The sequence below is a fragment of the Sciurus carolinensis genome, chromosome 6 (genome assembly GCF_902686445.1).
Source record: "Sciurus carolinensis chromosome 6, mSciCar1.2, whole genome shotgun sequence".
Classification (NCBI taxonomy): domain Eukaryota; kingdom Metazoa; phylum Chordata; class Mammalia; order Rodentia; family Sciuridae; genus Sciurus; species Sciurus carolinensis.
This window is the reverse complement of record NC_062218.1, coordinates 61,894,764-61,914,271: the sequence shown is the minus strand read 5'-3', so window position 1 is coordinate 61,914,271 and position 19,508 is coordinate 61,894,764. Positions and strand designations below refer to the sequence as shown.

General features: G+C 36.3%; 1 protein-coding gene across 3 annotated transcripts in view; it reads right to left on the bottom strand.

Moving 5' to 3' along the window:
* The window catches only part of Mrps27 (mitochondrial ribosomal protein S27), an 89,205-nt gene that overhangs the window by 57,321 nt on the left and 12,376 nt on the right, over positions 1-19,508 (bottom strand). Inside the window, exons 3-5 of one of the 3 annotated variants that reach the window (XM_047556930.1) lie at positions 15,660-15,838; positions 12,355-12,425; positions 8,101-8,159 (exon numbers count right to left, since the gene is read on the bottom strand). In XM_047556930.1, coding sequence (XP_047412886.1) covers positions 8,101-8,159; positions 12,355-12,408 — 113 coding nt within the window. In that variant the 5' untranslated portion in view covers positions 12,409-12,425; positions 15,660-15,838. The remainder of the gene's footprint in view (positions 1-8,100; positions 8,160-12,354; positions 12,426-15,659; positions 15,839-19,508) is intronic. The other 2 variants (XM_047556931.1, XM_047556929.1) reach the window with 2 other exon arrangements.

Sequence of the window (19,508 nt, the reverse complement as noted above, 5' to 3'; positions counted from 1 at the left end):
ATCACAGATCAATGTAAAACTACAAAACTTCTAAAACAAAAATATAAAAGAAAAATCTCTGTGGTGTTGGGTTGTGCAAAGTTCTTAAATACCAAATGCACAATCCATAAAATGAAAAACTGATAAATTGAACTTCCATCAAAAATAAAAATCACTCTTTGAAAAACAATGTTCAGTGAATGAAAACACAGGACCATGAGAATTCCCAAATCTCAATAAATACAAAAACAAGCAACTCAACCTAAAAAATGGGCAGAAGATTTGAATACTCTGCTAAAGAAGATATGATTAGTCATCAGGCAAATACAAATTAAAACAAAAATGAGATCCAAATAAACAGACACTAGTATGGCTAAATATACTGGCAAAAATGTGGAGAAACTGGAACTGCTTCTGGGATTGTAAAATATAACCATTTTGGAAAACAATTTGGTAGATTCTTTAAAACGTTAAACATATTCTGCCATATGCTCCAGCCATTCCACTCCTACATATTTACCCCAGAAACAAAAGCATACGTCTATACAAAGATGTAAACATGGATGCTCTCAGCAGCATGGACCACTATGGATTGTTAATAAAGGAGCCTCCAGAGGTACCTAGGTGTCACACCAGAGGAATAAAAAGCAGTGATCACTCTGGAAAAGTCAGGGGAAATGTCTGAACCAAAGCTAGGAAAACTTCTTAAAGGTTCACCCCCACACCCCTCCTATGACCAGGCTCCAGACTGAAATAAAAGACAAGTACAGGGTCTGAAGTAGTCAAGGCAAAGGGTTTTCCATTTTCCACCAAGCCCCATGGGTCTTTGGCAATGCATGAACTACGCCCCTGACAATCTGCTATTATCTTACACAGAGCCATTTACAATAACTTTCTATCTCCTAGGTCTGTGGTAAGAGTCAGAAAATAAGAACTAACCAAAGCTCTTACGAAAAGGGTTGTTTACCTCCCTTTTGGGCTTCTACTCTTTTCTTAAAAATATTTAAGCACAATGAGACCTCGCAATATGCTAGCAGAAAATTTTAAGGTTGTCTTTTAATAATGTAAACTACAATCTCTATGCCCTCAAAGGAAAATTACTACTGCACATACTTGAATGCGTTCCTTCTTAATAAACTCCCACCTTCTTCTCTCCCTGTTGGCAGAAATAGATTCTTACAACACAGGCCTGGGGTGGTACTCTTGCCTTCCAAGGAACCATCAGGGTATTTTTGCTTATTGAAAAATGAAGCTATTTTGGTCCTTCCTTTTTAGGCTGGCTGCCAACCCAGGACCTGGAGACACGCAGGCTGCCATCTGCCTCACCCCAGCTGTTCCTGACCTGCCATCCGTCTCCAACCAGGGACGCCTGGTATCTGCCAGGTCAGTTAAGCAACTGATGAAAGACGCTTGAGGCCAAAGTACGGTGTGGATGAATGTGTTGGCAGCACACAGCCTGCCACGCAACTTCGACTTCCTCTCATTACTGGGTGGCATGTCGCTCTCCATGACAACATAGAGAACTGCATTCTGAGAAAAGCAGAGCTTCCCCTGGAGCACTGCAACAATCTTTTCTTATTGTTTGACAAGTAAATCAACAATCCCCACATCTTTTTGCTAAAAAACAAAAGGCTACTTCAAAGAAAATGTTAAGTTCTTAATAAAGAGAGAATGTTATATACACTGGAAATTTCTATTACTTATCCTTCAGGAATGACCATTATGTTGCAGATTAAATGATCTGTTCTGATTACTGATGCTCTGGTAGTAACAGGAGCAAGTTTAATTTCATGCATCTATAAACCACCATTGTTCCAAAATGATTCAAAAGCCTAAATAAGCCTTTAAAGAGGCAATTTGCAAACATCCTCAGTGAAGAGGACACCAAATGGAAAGGAGGAATTTTCATGGTTTGAGTTTACATTCCATTAGCGTGGTAATCAAATTCTAACACAGGAATTGTTACAGTTTGTTGTAACCATAAAAATAATGGCTTTTACTGATGGTACAATTTTCCTGATGACATGCAGTTTTACCTTCTGAAAATGGAGGCCCAGAGCCTGCCTCCAGTTCACTTGTCTGCATGTGGACAGGGCACAGGGATGGAGCTGAGCTCAAAAATACAAACTAGTGGCCCAGGAAAGATGTTCTCCACAAAATGGTAAAGGAAGAAGTTCCCATTACATAAAACTCTACATAAGTTCACAGTAAAATAACATTGACCCCAGGCAGACAGGTCCCCAAAGGCTAATCTTCTGTAAAGGAAAAACTAAGACTATGGTTCTTGAGGAATAAACAGTACCACATGGACTTCAAGAAATACAAGGGATTTCCTTTATCCTGTAATTCTGATTTCTTCCTGCTCCAGACTTTATGTTATGGTCTCTATGGAATCCCTTCTGCCTCTGTTTTCTTTAAAGAAATCGTTGTTCCATTTGGGTTCCTTCAAGATAAAACCTTGCACTAAGAAAACACTACATTGTTTTTACAGACCTGCCCCACTAATTGTACACAGTCCCCTTCCTTGCAGGGCAGGCAGTGGCTGACACTCACAGTCTCCAGATGGCATACGCAATCCGTATGTCTCAGGGTTTGCCTTAGTAAAATAAAGATGCAGATCTAATTCTTAAGAATGATGTAAATTTCAGTAAAGCAAAGGTAGGAAGTCCTATTTTCTTTCAGATGTCAATGAGAAGGCAAGCGGATAGGATCCTAATTAAAATCCTTCACCTAGAAAGAAAATGTTTTACTCAACTCATAGGGTAATAAAAACCAAAACAAAACAAAACAAAAACCTCTTAAATAGAATAAATGCAGTCAACTTCTCATTCTCACCAATCAGATGATCAGTGCACACCATTTCCCATTAATTTGGTCAGTGACCTGATGTCTTAGCTTTCTCCTGTCCCAGAACCTTCTCCACTACTGTTTCTGCTACTGGGAAGCAGGTGGTTTCCTACCTCAACACACACTGGGTAATGGGGACACTGCAATAAAGCAGATATGTTTTTGCCTTAGCCCAGCACAGCCCTGGTCTGAAGACAGTGTTGCTGGGCCTTTCTAGTCTTCTCCTGCCCCACATCTTCTTCCTACTCCCTTGGGGAAACTTAGGCTACTGGCTGTATCTAAATTTTCATTTGGAGGACAAAATACCTGTCAATCACATGCTTGTCTTCCTCTATGAGGTCCAGACTGAAATAAGAAAAGTCATCTTTGTATGAAAAGAAAGCAAAGATCTACAATACCTTAAAAGGTCCAGGGAAAGAAGTAGGAATAAACATAGGCAAAGGAACCTGTTTTCAAACAGGAGCTCCCATCAGGATCCTTAACAGTTTTGTGTGTCACGAACCCTCCAGCAATCTGGTGAAGCCTAAGGACCCCTTCTTAGAATTGGCTTCTCACAACTGAACCCAATTATATTGGGGTACAATTATCAAGATATTGAGAAATTCTCAAGATAAGGTAGCATATGTGCTGCTTCATTAATGCATGAAACACTAGCCAGCAGCAGGTTTAATTACTAACATAATTTCTAAGCTGTGATGAGCATGATTTAAGATATATGCAACAAATGTAATGCAACATGAAAAAAAATCAATGATTTTTATTGGTGAGAAAGGTACAGATGCTGCCAATATTACAGTGATCTGTTGCCTATATTCATAATTGAAGGAAATGCTAAATATTACTGAAAGGTTCGTGGAAATGAAAATATAATTTTATCCTTATCCAATTTTGCAGACCTCTCTAAATATTCTCCATAGATCCCCAAACATAAAGCAGCTGGAGGCACAGTTTATCTGGCAGAAGCAAAGGGCTTATGGCAGCATAGCCTGGCTGAAGCTCCCTGCAGGCCTCATTTAGCTTGCTAAGAATATCTATGCAAGAGCAGCTCCTTGCTTTCCTCTAACTTCCCAGCCTAAACGATACACAGTGTATAAGTCCCTTGCTCAAGTCCTTTCTATTTTGTCTTATTTATTTTGTACCTCTGTCTTATTTTAATTAATATTTCTGTATTTGTTACAACCCAATCTAAACCATTCTTAGTCTGCCTTGTTTTCTTAGCCTTCATATTTTACTCACTTTAAACTTTTAGTGTTTGGATCAATTTTACTCTTGGTTTCTTTTCCCTTTAGATGTATAGAGTATTATCAAGTGTTTTTTTTTGCTTGTTTGGTTGACTTACATAGTTTCCTGCATTAATTGCCTCAATTATCTTCAATTCAAGTTATTCTTGTTTTAGAGCTTCATCTCCCTTCCCTTGGTGTTGTCATTTTCTGTTCACAAACAGCAGGGTATCAGCTGATCATAGGATTGCTGGTCCCTAGAGAACAGGCCACACCCAGTAGAGTGTCTGGATGTTGTTTTCCCTCCTGTTGTCTCCAAAGTAGCCTTTCTGTCCCTACTTAAAAGATCCCTGTTGCTCTTTAATGTTCAAGTCCCTAAGCTTTCAAACATGTGTACTTCTGGAGATTCAAATGTCCAAATATTTTCTGGGATAGGTGGCATGTACCAGCAGCTCCTGGAACTGCTGGAACATGGAACTGCTCACTTGCTGTTATGGTTTGAATCTAGAAATGTCCTCCGGCCCCCAAGTTCATGTTTTGAAAGTATAATCCCCATTGCAGAAAGTCTCAGAGGTGGGGCTTTTAGACAATGATGAGAGCTATAACCTAATCAGTGGATTAATCCATTTGATGGATTGCAATTTGGACTACTGGGTGGTTAACTGTAGGCCAGAGGAGTGTGGCTGGAGGAAGTGTATCACTGGGGGCATGCCCTAGCCCTTGACTCCAACCCCCCCCCCCCCCCCGTTTTTCTCTTTCTTCCTCCCTCTCTCCCTCCCTCCTGGCTACCATGATTTAAGCAGTTTTTCTCCACCACACCCTTTCACCATGATGTTCTGTCTTACCTTGGGTCCAGAGCAATGGAGTCAGCTAACCATGGATGGACATCTCTGAAACTTTCCCTTCTCTAAGTTGTTCTTGTCAGGTATTTTGGTTGCAGAAATAAAAAGCTGACTAATGCACCTGATACAATGGCAGAAGTTCAATCAACTCTCCACTCATCAGTCAAGGTTTCCAAGTTCTTTGGCTCTCATACTCTACATAATACTTGGGGAGATTTGACCATTAGAAGGTGAGAAGATGTGGCAGTTATACTTTGCTAGCAAAGCTTGTGTCTACAGGTTGTTGTAGAGGATCTGAGCCAATGCAAATGTCCTGCTATGTTTACTGTAAATGATGGTACTGCCTGGGGAATGAGAAATTCTAAAGGTAGGCCAGCAAGAAGTTCTGAGTTGTCTAGGATTAAGAAGTTGCTCTCTATTTCCTTATTCTAGACCGTGGTTTTAGGTCTACTCTGAGATTTCTAAAGTCATTCTAGGTAGGGCTGTTAGGCATCACAAACACTGGAGACCTAACTGGTGAAAGTACTACACAACAACCGATCCTTGGTGTCTTCAGAATCCACGCCTCTGATTTCCACCAGAAAGAAAAGTTACATAATTTATAACTTTTAATTTTTCTGAGACAAAAGTATATTGTATATATTCTCTAAGGCTGGGAAGCAGGAGTAAGGCATTTAATGAGAAAACCTAGCCAACCTCCATTACATACATCTTGGCAGAGTTTTACCTAGCATACAAACCCAACAGTACTCATGAAGCCATAAAAACATTTACTTCTTTAAAAAAGGAAGTGGAGAAAAAGAGAGTGAATTTTCTTGTTAATGGGAGGGAGGGGAACAGAACTTAAAAAAAAAAAAAGTGATGTCATAATACTATGGGGCACACAAAACTGGCTATCAAGTGAAGAATTAATCATGGAAGGTCTTGAAGGTACACTGTAGTATATGAAGACAGGGGCAGGGTCTAATTTATTCATCACTACATGCTCAGAAACGAACAGAGTTGGGTACATAATAGGTGGTCAGTAAATACATAATGAATACTGAATAACTGAAACCAATTACATGTTACAGAAGTACCTGTAAATTTGGAAAATATTTCTTCCAAGACTATGGCCCTATGTCTCATAGGACAGAATTCTAATAATTCTATTAAAAAACTGAAACTATTTTCTGCATTTTGCTATGAACAAAGCTAAAGAATGAGAACTGCCCAAATGCCAGCCCAAATATTCCCTTCACCATGGACAAAAGTAACTACGAAACAGCCCTATGGTCCCAAAGAGCTACTAAAGGAGACCGGGCTCACTCACATCAGGGATCCATGTGTGTGTGTGTGTGTGTGTGTGTGTGTGTGTGTGTATATATATATATATATATATATATATTTTTTTTTTTTTTTTTGGAGGGGGCGGGGGCAGTGGTTACCAAGGATTGAACCTAGGTCACTTAAACACTCAGCCACATCCCCAGCCCTTTTTCTTATCTTTTATTTTGAAACAAGGTCTCTCACTAAGTTGCTTAGGGCCTTGTTAAGCTGCTGAGGCTGGGTTTGAAGCTGAAATCCTCCTGTCTCAACCTCCCGAGCTTCTGGGATTACAGGCCTATGCCACCATGCCTGACTTCATGTATGTTTATTTTCATGAAGGATAGAAGGGCACTTGCAACTGTGATTTTAGGTCTTAAAATTTAAACTTAGGACACTGCTAAAGACAATCTTAGATTTGAATAAATGATTTTTAACGTGGAATTCAGACTACTTGATTGAAACAAAAAATACCAACTCAGAAATGAAAAAGAAGCCTCATGACTACTGAGCAAAATTGAATTAAAGAAAACTGAATAAATTTTCAATAAAACAGAGTAAGCTTTAAAAAATATACGTAGATATTCAAAATTCTTTTGATCAAAACAAAACAAAAGCAAATTGGAAACTAATGCAGGGCTTACTGGAAACATTTTGAATCTCAATCTGAGTCTATTTTTGGAATCTAAGATTTGAAACAATAAATCAGATTTTAAAAACGGGAATCACAATAAAAATTTATTTGTAAGGTATCATTCTGACAGATATTTGGTAGGTGAAAAATCAGCTAAAAGAATGAATCATAATTTATTTGACTAGTCCTTTAATTATTTCAGTCTTTTGCTACTACTGATAATGCTATACTGAACATAAATCTTTGCACACTTGGGTGAGTATATTTGTAGCTCACAATGGAATTGTTCACAATTCTGAGAAAGAAAGAAGTACTAAATATGGTAATGTAGGAAACATCTAACATATAGAGTTAATTAAAAATAGATGATCAATAGTTTATGAGTATATTTTCAAAAAGGGGGAGAGAAAGTATATACAGGCTCAGCATTTCTAACTCAAAAACCTGAAATCTGAAAATGATTTGGAGCATTTTAGATTTGGATATTCAAATTAGAGATTGCTTAGCCAGTAAAGCCTACGCACATATTTTGAAATCTGAAAAACTCTGAAATTTGAAATACTTTTAGTCCTCAAGCATTTCAGATAAGGAATAGTCAACCTGTTCATATAAATAAAAAATTTTTACCTAGCAGATTGGTCAAAAACAAAGTGTGGAAATACCACTCTGTTGGCCAAGTTATAAAAATAGGCCTCTCTCATACACTGCTGGTAGGAATGTAAACTGGTAAAATCTCAATGGAATGCAATATAATTTCAGTAATAGCTATTGAAATTATACATGTATATACTCATGAGAATTATATGCAATATTATATATCTTTGAGGTTAATAGTTTCAGCAGTACATATAATAAAAAAACCTAAAATCTTTTAATATGAAACTAGTTTAAATAACATATGTTCAGTTGGGTGCAGTGGCACATGCCTACAATTCCAGTGACTAGGAAAGACAAGGCAGGAGAACTGCAAGTTCAAGGTCAGCGTCAACAACTTAGTGAGATCGTCAGCAACTCAGTGAGACTGCCTCAATACATATATTCAAAGTATGAATATGATACAGAAGCAAAAAAAAGAAAACAGAGAGAGAGATAGAGAGAGAGAAAATGCTCTATATACTGATAAGGTCTCTAAAACATAAACCTAAAATCAAGATGTCAAATATTATACATGAAACATTTCATCTTTTTTTGCTAAAAGGGGGTATAAGGTTAGGAGTGCAGTTCAGTGGCAGAGGACAAGAGAACACCCAGCCAAATGAAATGGAAAACTTACTTGTAAAGGTAATATTCTGCATGATCTATCTCTTCTCGAGATGAAATGTTGTCCACAAACTAGAAGAGAAAAAGAAATCTCTGGCTGAATACAAATTATGACATATATTTGATCTATTCCCATTGACCTTTAAAAAGACAGGACAACTGTATTACTGAAATAATACTCATATGGTATGGTTCTATCCTTGAAATCCTTTTATACCAATATAGACAATATATATTAGCTTCCATTTTTCTATGTACAGAACAACCTTAGTGAGAAAAACTGATGAAAGCTGGGGTTGTAGGTCAGTGGTAGAGCACTTGCCTAGCACATGTGAGGCACTGGGTTTGATTCAGGCACAACATAAAAATAAATAAATAAAATAAAGGTATTGTGTCCATCTACAACTAAATTTTTAAAATCTTTAAAAAAATTTAAAAAATAACTGATTGAAAGCCAAACCTCAACTTGTTTAGAACAAGAGAAGAGAGCTTGTTCTACTATACCCATAAGTAGTTATCACCTGTCAAATCCTGATCTTTTCTCTGTGTCCTAAGCTCTAAATAATGGGAACATTTGGTTGAAAGAATGAAGACACTAATGGCTGAAAACAATATTGCCCAGAACAAAAAAATCTTAAGAGAACTCATTTTATAGACATTTTTCTTACTCTGATTCAAATTCTGCTATAGACTAGTCAACTATGATTCCTCTAACAGTCTTCCTTCAAACCCTAAAATCTCTTAAGTATGCGCCTTAACTACAATACAAATAAACAGACAGAAAAAAGTTATTATAAGGATGGATTCCACCTTAGAAAGTCAGAGGCAAAAAAGATAGGCAATAATGCATGTTGTGAATAGAATTAAAACTTCATGAAGAAGAGAGGAAAAGGGGGAGACTATCTAAAAATAAACAGGACTTGTGGATTTGATTTAGAAATCCATTAAGGGGCAGATAAAAAATGGTACAAACACAGGCCCTGAGCCTGAGAATCAGCTCTCTGATAGCTTTCTGTATGGCATAAACAGATGGCACAGTCCCTCTGGGGCTTAGTTGCTCCATCTGCAGAAACAGGATAAAGGCTCTGACCCTGAAGAATATGAGGATCCAATGAGAAAATGTAAGTAGAACCTTAAAGTGTTATCTAAACTGTTATCACAAAAGTTTTACCCATCATGTCAGTAATGAACCAATAATCTTTCAGTTTTCCTTCAAAATGTCAATTTTATAAGTCCAAAACTTTTAAGTTATGACCAGCTGAATTGAAAGCTTTCACAAGATCTCATTTTTACATCATAGATCCCTCTAAAGGAAGATCCTACTGTCCTCATACTGGAAACAAGAAAATTGAGAGAAACCCCATTGCCCAATATTACAAATGAAGGCACCATCTAGACAAGACCAGAGGTATTTGAGGAAAGCAACAAAAGAGAACTGATGTAACAGGTATCTCAGTTTAAATTTCAACTTTTTCACTATAAGCGATGTGAACTTGAAAAAATTATTAAACCACTCTGTGCCTTAAATAAACATAATGCTTATCTCACATGGCTATGAGAATTAGCAGAAAAAATGTATTCTAAGAAACTAATACAAGTTTTTCTTAATAGGATCCCTAAAGTTCAGGAAATAATGCCAACAGTTAATAAATGGGATAGTGTCAAATTTAAAAAGTTTCTGCACAGCAAAGGAAATAAGAATATGAAGAGAGAACATAAAGATTGGGAGAAAATCTTCTGACAGAGGATTAATATCCAGAATAAAGAAAGAACAAAAAAACAACAAAAAAACTACCAAATTAATAATTAGGCAAATGAACTAAACAGACATTTCTCAAAAGACAAAATACAAATGGCCAATAAATATATGAAGAAATGTTCAACATCATTAGTAATTAGGGAAATGCAAACCAAAACAACACTGAGATTTCATCTCAATCCCATCAGAATGGCAGGCACTAAGAATACAAATAGCTGGGTGCAGGGGCTAACATCTGTAATCCAGTGACTCAGGAGGCTGAGGCAGGAGCACTCCGAGTTCAAAGCCACTCAACTTCGAGTTAGCAACTTGGCAAGATGCTGTCTCAAAATTTGAAAAAAAAAAAAGGTGGGGGGGTAGGGATGTGGTTCAGTGGTTAAGAGTCTCTGAGTTCAATTCCCAGTACCAAATAACAAACAAACAAACAAACATAAATGCTGAAGAGAAAATGGAGAAAAAGGAACACTTTTACACTGTTGGTGGAACTGTAAATTAGCACAACTATGGAAATCAATCAATATGGAGATTCCTCAAAAGACCAGGAATGGATCCCCAGAAAACTTGGAATGGAACCATCGTTTGACCCAGTTATCCCAATCCTCAGCATATACCCAAAGGACATAAAATCAGAATACTATAGTGATGCAGCCACACTAATGTTTACAGCAGCTTAATTCACAATAGCTAAGCTATAGGACCAAACTAGGTGCCCTTCAACAGATGAATGGATAAAGAAAAAACTGGTATATATACACAATGGAATATTAGTCATTAAGAATGAAATTATGATATTTGACAGTAAATGGATGGAACTGAAGACTATCATGCTAAGCAAAATAAGCCAAACTCCAAAAACCAAAGGCTGAATGTTCTCTCCGGTATACGTGGACGCTAACTCACAATAAGGTGGGGGGATAGGAAGAATAGAAGTTCATTGGATTAGACAAAGGAGAATGAAGGGAAGGGAAGGGAGGGGAATGGGAATAAGAAAAGTAGTAGAATGAATCGGACATAACTTTCCTATGTTCATATACAAATATGTGACCAGTGTGACTCCCCAATGTGTTCAACCACAAGAATGGGATCCCAATTAGAATAAGTTATACTGCATGTATGTATATGTCAAAATAAATTCTACTGTCATGTGTATCTAAGAACAAAAAAGAAAAAAGAAAGAAAAAAGACCAAAAATGGAACCACCACATGACCCAGGTATACCACTTTTCAGTATTTATCCTGAATAATTAAAGTCATTATATTATAGCAATACATATATACCCATGTTTATACTAGCACAATTCACAATAGCCAAACTATGGAACCAGCCTAGGTGTCCATCAATGGATAGATGATAAAAAAAATGTGATATATACATACAATGGAGTTTTATTTAATCATAAAGAAAAATGAAATTATGTCATGTACAGGAAAATGGATGGAACTTGAAAACATTACATTAAGCAAAACTTGAAAACATTATGTTAAGCAAAATAAGCCAAACTCATAAGGTCAAGGGTCATATGTTTTCTCTCATATGTGGAAGGTAGAGAAGAGAAAGAAAAATAAAGGTGGGGGGAATATCATGAAAATTGAAGGAAGATCATTAGAGGACCAGAGGGAGGGAGGAAGTAAGGGAAAGGAAAATACTAGGGAATGATATTGGCCAAATTATATCATTATTTTGTGAACATGTATAATACGTAACAACAAATTCTACCATCACGAACAACTATAATGCACCAATTAAAAATGTAGGGAAAAAAAAACTAATATAATAACTGGCATAGAAGGTGCTCAGTAATGGCCACTATCAATTTCTATTTCTGATTTTTAGCCAATATTATTATATCATCCACTGCCTTGTAGCAGTTTAACATTAATGTTAATATTTATTCTCTTTTTTTTTTTTTTTTTGGTATTGGGGATTGAACCCAGAGGCCCTTAACCAGTGAGCCACATCCCCAGCCCTTTTTTATATTTTACTTAGAGACAGGGTCTTGCAGAGTTGCTTAGGGCCTTGCTAAGTTGTTGAGGCTGGCTTTGAACTCAAAATCCTCCTGCCTCAGTCTCCCAAGTCACTGGGATTATAGGTGTGTGCCACCAAGTCTGGCTAAAATTTATTCTTCCTAAAATGTTCTCAGCAACCAGAAATATTTCCAATAATAACAAGTGAATAGTATTACTCTGAAAAGCATATTGACTTAAAAAAAATCATGGAATCAGACTGCTGTATACTATACCTTGAGAAAATTAAAATAAATCAGATACAAAATAGTGATTACTAACACTGGAGTTTGGTAAATTTGTTACCTTTTATTTCAGTCAAAAACAAAATTGCTACTATACCATAAAATATTTATTAAGTAACTATAAAAACACATCACACTATGAAAAAGTGTGAAACTGTGAGGGATATTCTTTCTTCACCTAGCTTTATCTACACAAAGAGTCTTGCCTGCATTCTTCCTTCTTTTTCTTTGTGGGGGAAAAAAGTTTAAATGCTCTTACCCGTGATATTGTTAAAGAACTAACAGGCAGTTTTCTCTCATATGTTTGGTCCATTAAAGATGCAAGATCCGCTGTGAAGACAGAGATGAAAAAGAACCTCGTTAAATACACATATTTCTTAAGAAAAATCTAACAAATATGACTCCTGCCAGATGGCTGCCAATATTATGAAGTTAGTATTGAAACAGATGCTCATTCTTGTTCTTTTTTAGAAGTGATTTTTTATATAAAGAGGATAAATGAATAACAGTAACATTTAAAACTGTTTATTTAATTTCAATAGGGATACACAAAATTCCTAGCATATATTTAGCCTTTAAAACAATAAATCAATAAAATATTTTTGGAAGAAGACACAAGTGCTATTTTTGACACTCCAGGAAAAAAAAATTAGACAGGAGGACAAGTAGGGAAGGAAACTCTTTGTTGCTTACCCACATATTCTTTTTGCACTTTGAAACAGGTAAATATATTAGTTATTCCAAAATATTAAAAATTGAGATTTATCAAGTGCCTTTTATACATTTTCTGAACAAATCAGGAAGCTCCACAACTATCCTAAGTGATTTTGGCTTGAACTATTCCTATTTTGGTTCTTTGTAGCAGAACATTCATAGGAATATTTGGTATTTCTGAGATTACACTTTTATATCAGTCTAAAAATATTTGAAATTCTAGGCAAAAATACTCTCTAAATTGTTTATTTTACAGCATGGCATTGCTTCTCAAAATGACAGTATATTCTTCCCCTTTTTTCCACTACTCCCACTTTCAGCTCATGATTTTATCTAATTTCCCTAGAAAAAAGCAATCGTAAGAGAACTTCGATATCCTAATGTCAAATCTACCAGGCTACTCACATCTGTGTCCATGTACTTTGTCTTCTATTGTTACAAAGAATGGATGGTTTGAAAACAACAAAAGATCCTCCCTTGTCCTCATTATCTTACAGTTACTTCTCCTTTTCTCTGCTCTCCTTAATAGCAAGATTCCTTCAAAGAGTCATTTTTGATTCAACTGTCTCTACTTCTTTAGTTACCACTCTTCAACTGACTCTATCTAGATTTGGGTTTCTACCATTCCACCAACACCAATGACCACCTCCATCTTACTAAATTCAGTAGTTAATTCTCCATTCTTTTCTTATCTTAACCTTTTTATCCCTATCAACAGTTGATTATTCTATCCTTCAAGATTTTTTTTCCCTCCCTCTTGGGTTCCTTTGCAGGATCTCCTCCTCTTTGTATGATCTAAATGTTGGAGTGCCTCAAGTCTCAGTAGCAGAGTAGACTCTTTCCTTCACCATTTATGCCCAGCTGCTAGTTGATCTCATTTGCTCCCCAATTTACTTCTAATCTACAGACTGTAGGCTCCCTGCATACAGACTTACCCTGACTTTTGCCTATAATTCCAACTGCATAACTGCTATCTCCATGTGGCTGTCTAATAGGTCTCCAAACATTACATGCCCTCTTAATTCTTCAACCTTCCGTTCTAAACCCATTTTCCCCATCTCAGTAAATGGGATGGGAAAACACACAGGCTGGCTTTCTCAGGCAAAAAGTGAGTATCATCCTTGACCCCATTCTTTTTCACAACCTACAACCCATTTGTCAGCAATTCCTACAGGCTTCAGATTTGATAAATATATATATCTCATTACCACCACTGCTAAGTCACTAATATATCACACTTACTCATCTTGCCTTAGTAATTGCCTCACCCTTACAATCTAATTTCTACCTGGTAGGCTGAGTGAGGCTTTTAAAAGAAAAATCAGGGGCTAGGGCTTGGGCTGGGGCTCAGGGTGGGGCTCAGTGGCAGAGTGCTTGCCCAGCACGGGTGAGGCACTGAGTTCGATCCTAAGCACCACATAAAAATAAATAAATAAATAAATAAAATAAAGGCATTCTCTCCAGCTACAACTACAAAAATTTTTTTTTAAAAAAGACAAATGAGATTCTGTCATTGTCTTTTCCCAATCAGCCAATAACTTCCTATTATACTTAGAATAAAATCCAAAATATTTTCTAGGAACTATAAATGTCTATATAAGTTGTCTGTGAGTTTTTGTTTTGCTTTTAAACTAAGAAGTAAAATTCATGGGGCTGGGGAGATAGCTCAGTAGGTAGAGTGCTTGCCTTGCAAGCATAAGGCCCTGGGTTCGATCCCCAGCACCACAAAAAAAAAAAAAAAAAAAAAAAAAAATTCATGAAGGCAAGGATTGAATACACTGATATTTTCTCAGTCCCCAAAACGGTTCCATAAAAGGCACTTAGTTAATACCTAAAGAAAAAAATAAAAGGAACACAAGGAGAGAAAATAAGTGACTAGATTTCTAACACATTTTTACTCCCTGCTGGGTAAAACTACTATCAAGTAATAAGGAGACATTCAGAGATAATCAATGAAGAGGTATTGTCTATTGATCTCTTCTGTGCATTTAACCATTTTCTCTTCTTTCCTTGGGTAAGGATCACAATGACTAAGCAGTGACGAGGGAAAAATAACCTTTTTGTGTGTGATACTGAGATTAAACATAGGGCTTCAGTCATGCTAGATAAGTGCTCTGCCATTGAGCTACACTTTCAGATCTTTCAAAAATCTTATTTTGAGATCAGGTCTCATGAAGTTGCCCAGACTGTAAACTTGCAATCCTCTTGTCTTAGCCTCTGGAGCAGCTGGATTACAGGCAAGCACCTGTGCCCCCAGTCAGAAAAACAACTTTGTAAAACCCCTAAAACCTGTTTAGATAGATTTTCTTATGACTACCTTAAAGGAATTAAAGTCAGGTGATTAAAGAATATATAAAAACAACAAATAAACCCTTAAAAGCCCTTCACTAAGGCAAATTAATATTGTTAAATCTACCTGCTCATAGAATAGATATCAAACAGCTCTCTCATGATATCAGATCCTTATGCTCACTTTCTAGTAGGAGCTCTTGTGCACTTGCAATGACAAGCAACATAAGGAATCATTTCTGTTTACTTGTTGAATTTAAAAAGCAGGATGAGGAGCTACTGGCTTAAATAAAATGGTCCAAAGGCCTTTTTTCATTGTGGGTTTCACACAGTGCCCTGTGCCTAACCAAATACTGGATCAAGGCGACTTCACTGATGACCTCTTAGTGTGGAAACTGAAGATTCCACCTGAGGCCTTCACACCCAGGCATCTTCAGACAAGTGCAATTGGACAGGGCCTCAAAATAGGCAACAGCTGCAGAGCTGGCATCTGATGAATAACATTAGCATACTGCAAGTCCAAGAAAGGTTTGATGCTAAATATACTATGTGAACAATCACCTCACATTATAGTGTTGGTGTGATGAATGAGGCAGAAAACCGCACAGAGCGGGGAGGGCCAGGAAAGCGGGGACAGCTGCAGCTTGCAGAGGGCCACCACCACAGGCTTCTGGACCACGGGCTTCCACAGTCAAAGTCACACTTCAGGTTTCAGCAAGGGGCCAGCAGATGCACAGGTTCTGTTCATAGGGATGTGCCAAAGAAGATGGTTTTTTGTTTGTTATTCAGCTCCTCAGGAATATGCACTGCAACTAATGGTTTTGGACAACAAAGACTACATGGGAAAATGGATCTGAAATTTAAATTCTTCTTTTAATAAACCTTAAAGCTGTACAGACAATGTGGAAGGGTGTTCAGAAGTTGAACTGTAGGCAAGCAAATGTCTCTCTAGTTGAAGACAAACAATATCACAGATGCTCTAAGGACATAGAAGATCTTTATTGAGTACTCTGTACTATTACAAATATTGAAATATAATGGCACACAAACCCAGTGAAGGATCTGAACTTCATGAGATATTTTAAACCTTCAGGTTGCTGGGCCTCACACTCAAAGGGAAATAGATTCTAATTCTACAGGTTTGAGGTAAACTGGGGTCTTCCAATTTTTTAAGTAACAGCCCCCCAAAACTGTGATGCAGCCAGTCAAGCACTAGCCTGTTTTGTCTTAGATATTGTTCCTAAGCTAAAGAAAACATCAAACAGGGATTTTATTTCTGAAATAAGATGGACTATAGATCCTTTTAAGGTTTCCTTCCCCCATAAAATAATGCAACTAAATAAAATATTTAAAAAATGTTTTTTTCAAGATACATGATTGAATTTTCAAGAAGACAGATGTAATTATTTTGCCAGAGGTCAATGATAACATGGGAGCATATACTTGGAGGGCCTGAGGGATTAATAATGGTGGCAGTTCTCCTGAGAACATCTGTGGATCATAATGACACAGAATTTTGGTTTTAATGACTTAGGGGGAATAAAATCAAGGATTCTGTAAAATGAGATGCTCCTGAGGTAAAGCCATGACCAACTAGGGCTGCACCTGTAGTGAAAAGATAAAGTAGAAAATAATGCACCCTACAAAGCAAACAGTAAGGATTACTGTCCCCTGAGGATTCTAAACTACCAAGTCAGCCCTTGTGCATCTTTGGGGATTTAATTCATGCTTTTTACGTAATCTAAACTATACCATGCCTAGTGTTTTGTTTAAAGAGCTGATTTTACTACACGGAATTTTATTCTAAATATGGACAAAAAGTCTATCAATGGTTACTTAAGGATTTAGGCATAGGGCTCAAAGAGGAAGGAGGAAATAATTACAAAGCAGAAAGAAGAAACCTGGAAGGGAGAGAGATATGCCCATTATCTTGATTGTGCTGATGATTTCAGGGTCATATACACCTATACATATGTCAAAACATATTAAACTTTAAACTGTAAATATGTGCAGTTCATTTTATGTAAAGAATATATCAACACATTCTAAAACTGATATGAATTAAAGAGCTGGTTAGGCATGGGTGAGGTGAGAATTAGTGAACTGAAATGAGTAGATCTGAAAGAAAATTAGAGCTGGGCTCAGTGGCACATGCATGTGGTCCCAGTGACTCGGGAGGCTGAGTCACAAAGATCTGCTGCTAAAGGCCAGCTTTAGTAAGTTGGTGAGACCCTGTCACAAAATAAAAAACAAGCAAACAAAAAGGGCTGAGGATGTGACTCTGTGGCAAAGCACCCCTGGGTTCAATCATCAATACCTAAATAAATAAATAAATGAATATTAAGTAAAAATGAGACCTATGAAAGGAGACATAAGATATAGAAAACAGAATAAGAAGGTCTAAAAATACATCTAATTGAATTTCCAAAAGAATTAAACTAAAGATAATGGAGACAGGTTAATACATGATGATGGCTGAGAATTTAAGAACTGATAAAATATACACATTTTTAGATTCATCTCAAGTCAAACAACTAAAATTAAACCCAAACCATGGTATGTTACTGTAAGACTAAAGAATGAGTACATCTCAAAAAAGTGGTCAGAAGGAAAAGAGACATGACTTACAAAGGAAAAACAAAAAACAAAACAAAAAACTCCAACCACACCAATAGGTGTTTTCTTAATAGGAACAATGGAAAACAGAAAAAAAAGTAAGGTAAGAAAAATGTTGGAAACAAGATATCAACCTAGAATCAGACATTTGGCAAAACTATCTCTTAAAAAAAGGGGCAAAAGAAAGACATTTCTTAACAAACAAAAACTTAGAATTTATTAGCAATGAATACACACTAAGCATTTAGATATTTTAAGAAGAGAAAGAATGGTGAGTAAATATAGTTGGCTAAATCTGGGGGGAAACAGTTTCAATAATATGGTTGTGTGTGTATTTTAAAGGACAGAACTTTAACACTGGAAAAGTGTATATGGTTGGTTGGATGTGTGTGTGTATGTGTATGTGCATGTGTGTGTGTCTGGACTTAAAGTGATCTAAAGGAAAATAAAGTATGATGGATATTAGAATCTAAGTTTAATATGCATGTTAGAAGATTTGGGCAACAATTTAGAAGAATAGAAATTAATTTTCATGCCAGTACAGGGAAAAAATGTAAAAAACAAGAACACCTCTAATCAATTCAGAAAGAGAGAGAGAGGAGAGAGAGAGAGAGAGAGAGAGAGAGAGAAAGAGAGAGAGAGATATTAGAGAGAGATGAAACTAATCACAAAACCAGGGAAATATATCCAAATGTATCAACAATCATGAAATGACAATGTAAGTAGAATAAATCTTCTAGTTAAAAAATACTAATCATCAGATTAATTAAAAATACAAAAATCTAGCCATATAAACCACATGAACACAGAAAAACTGACAATAACTGTGTGAAAAATTTACTAGATGAACAGTAGCCCAAAGAGAGCTAGTAAAACTATAATAATACCAGACACAATAGTCTTAAAGGCAAAAAGCAGTATTTTTTTTTTTTTTTTTTAAGATTAGGTGGGTTATTATATAATGATTTTGTGAGAAGGTAATTTTAACTAGGCATGGACCATAGTACCATAGTTTCCCAGCACATAAATTCTCAGTAAGAAAATGGCCATCTCCTTATTGATCACAAAATCTGTAGCACAGACACTCTGGGAAAGAAGTTTATTATAAAAAGGCTAATCTCAAGGTTAAAGTTTCTGTGAGGAATATCACCAAAGATGACTTTAATGGGATAGAAGTAATTCTTCATGATTTCAAGATAATTCTATATAACTGTTATCCATTCAAGTAATACTAGCTCTTTCTGGACTTTGGGCCATATGTATACCTGATCTACTTTATGTATTTATTGTCCTTCCTAGAAGATGTGATCTTAGATAACTATAACTAAAATTGTGTTTTTAATTCTGCATTTAAAAGAAAAACAAAGACAGACAATATATAACACATAGAAATAACAGAGGAAGTATGGAAAATCAATCTAAGAACCAGTTTGGATATGGATTTTTAGACTTCCTTCTGTTTGTTTCTCTGTCATCAGAATCTTTAAAACAGGTCCAATAAAGAACAAGCATGAAAACAAGCCATATATATATATATATATATATACACACACACACACACACACACACACACACACACACATACATACACACACTAAGAATATGGGAAGGATGACATATACAAGGCAGGCTCATCTCTTAGAAATGTCAACAGATGGTAAACATGAGACTTAGTAAATGAATAGATGCCACAGAGATGCAAATATGGAACTGACAAAAATGAGGAAGGCAGACTTGAGAAAATCCCCATTAGGGATCAAAAGCAGGATTTGAAAAAATTACTACAAGCTAAAG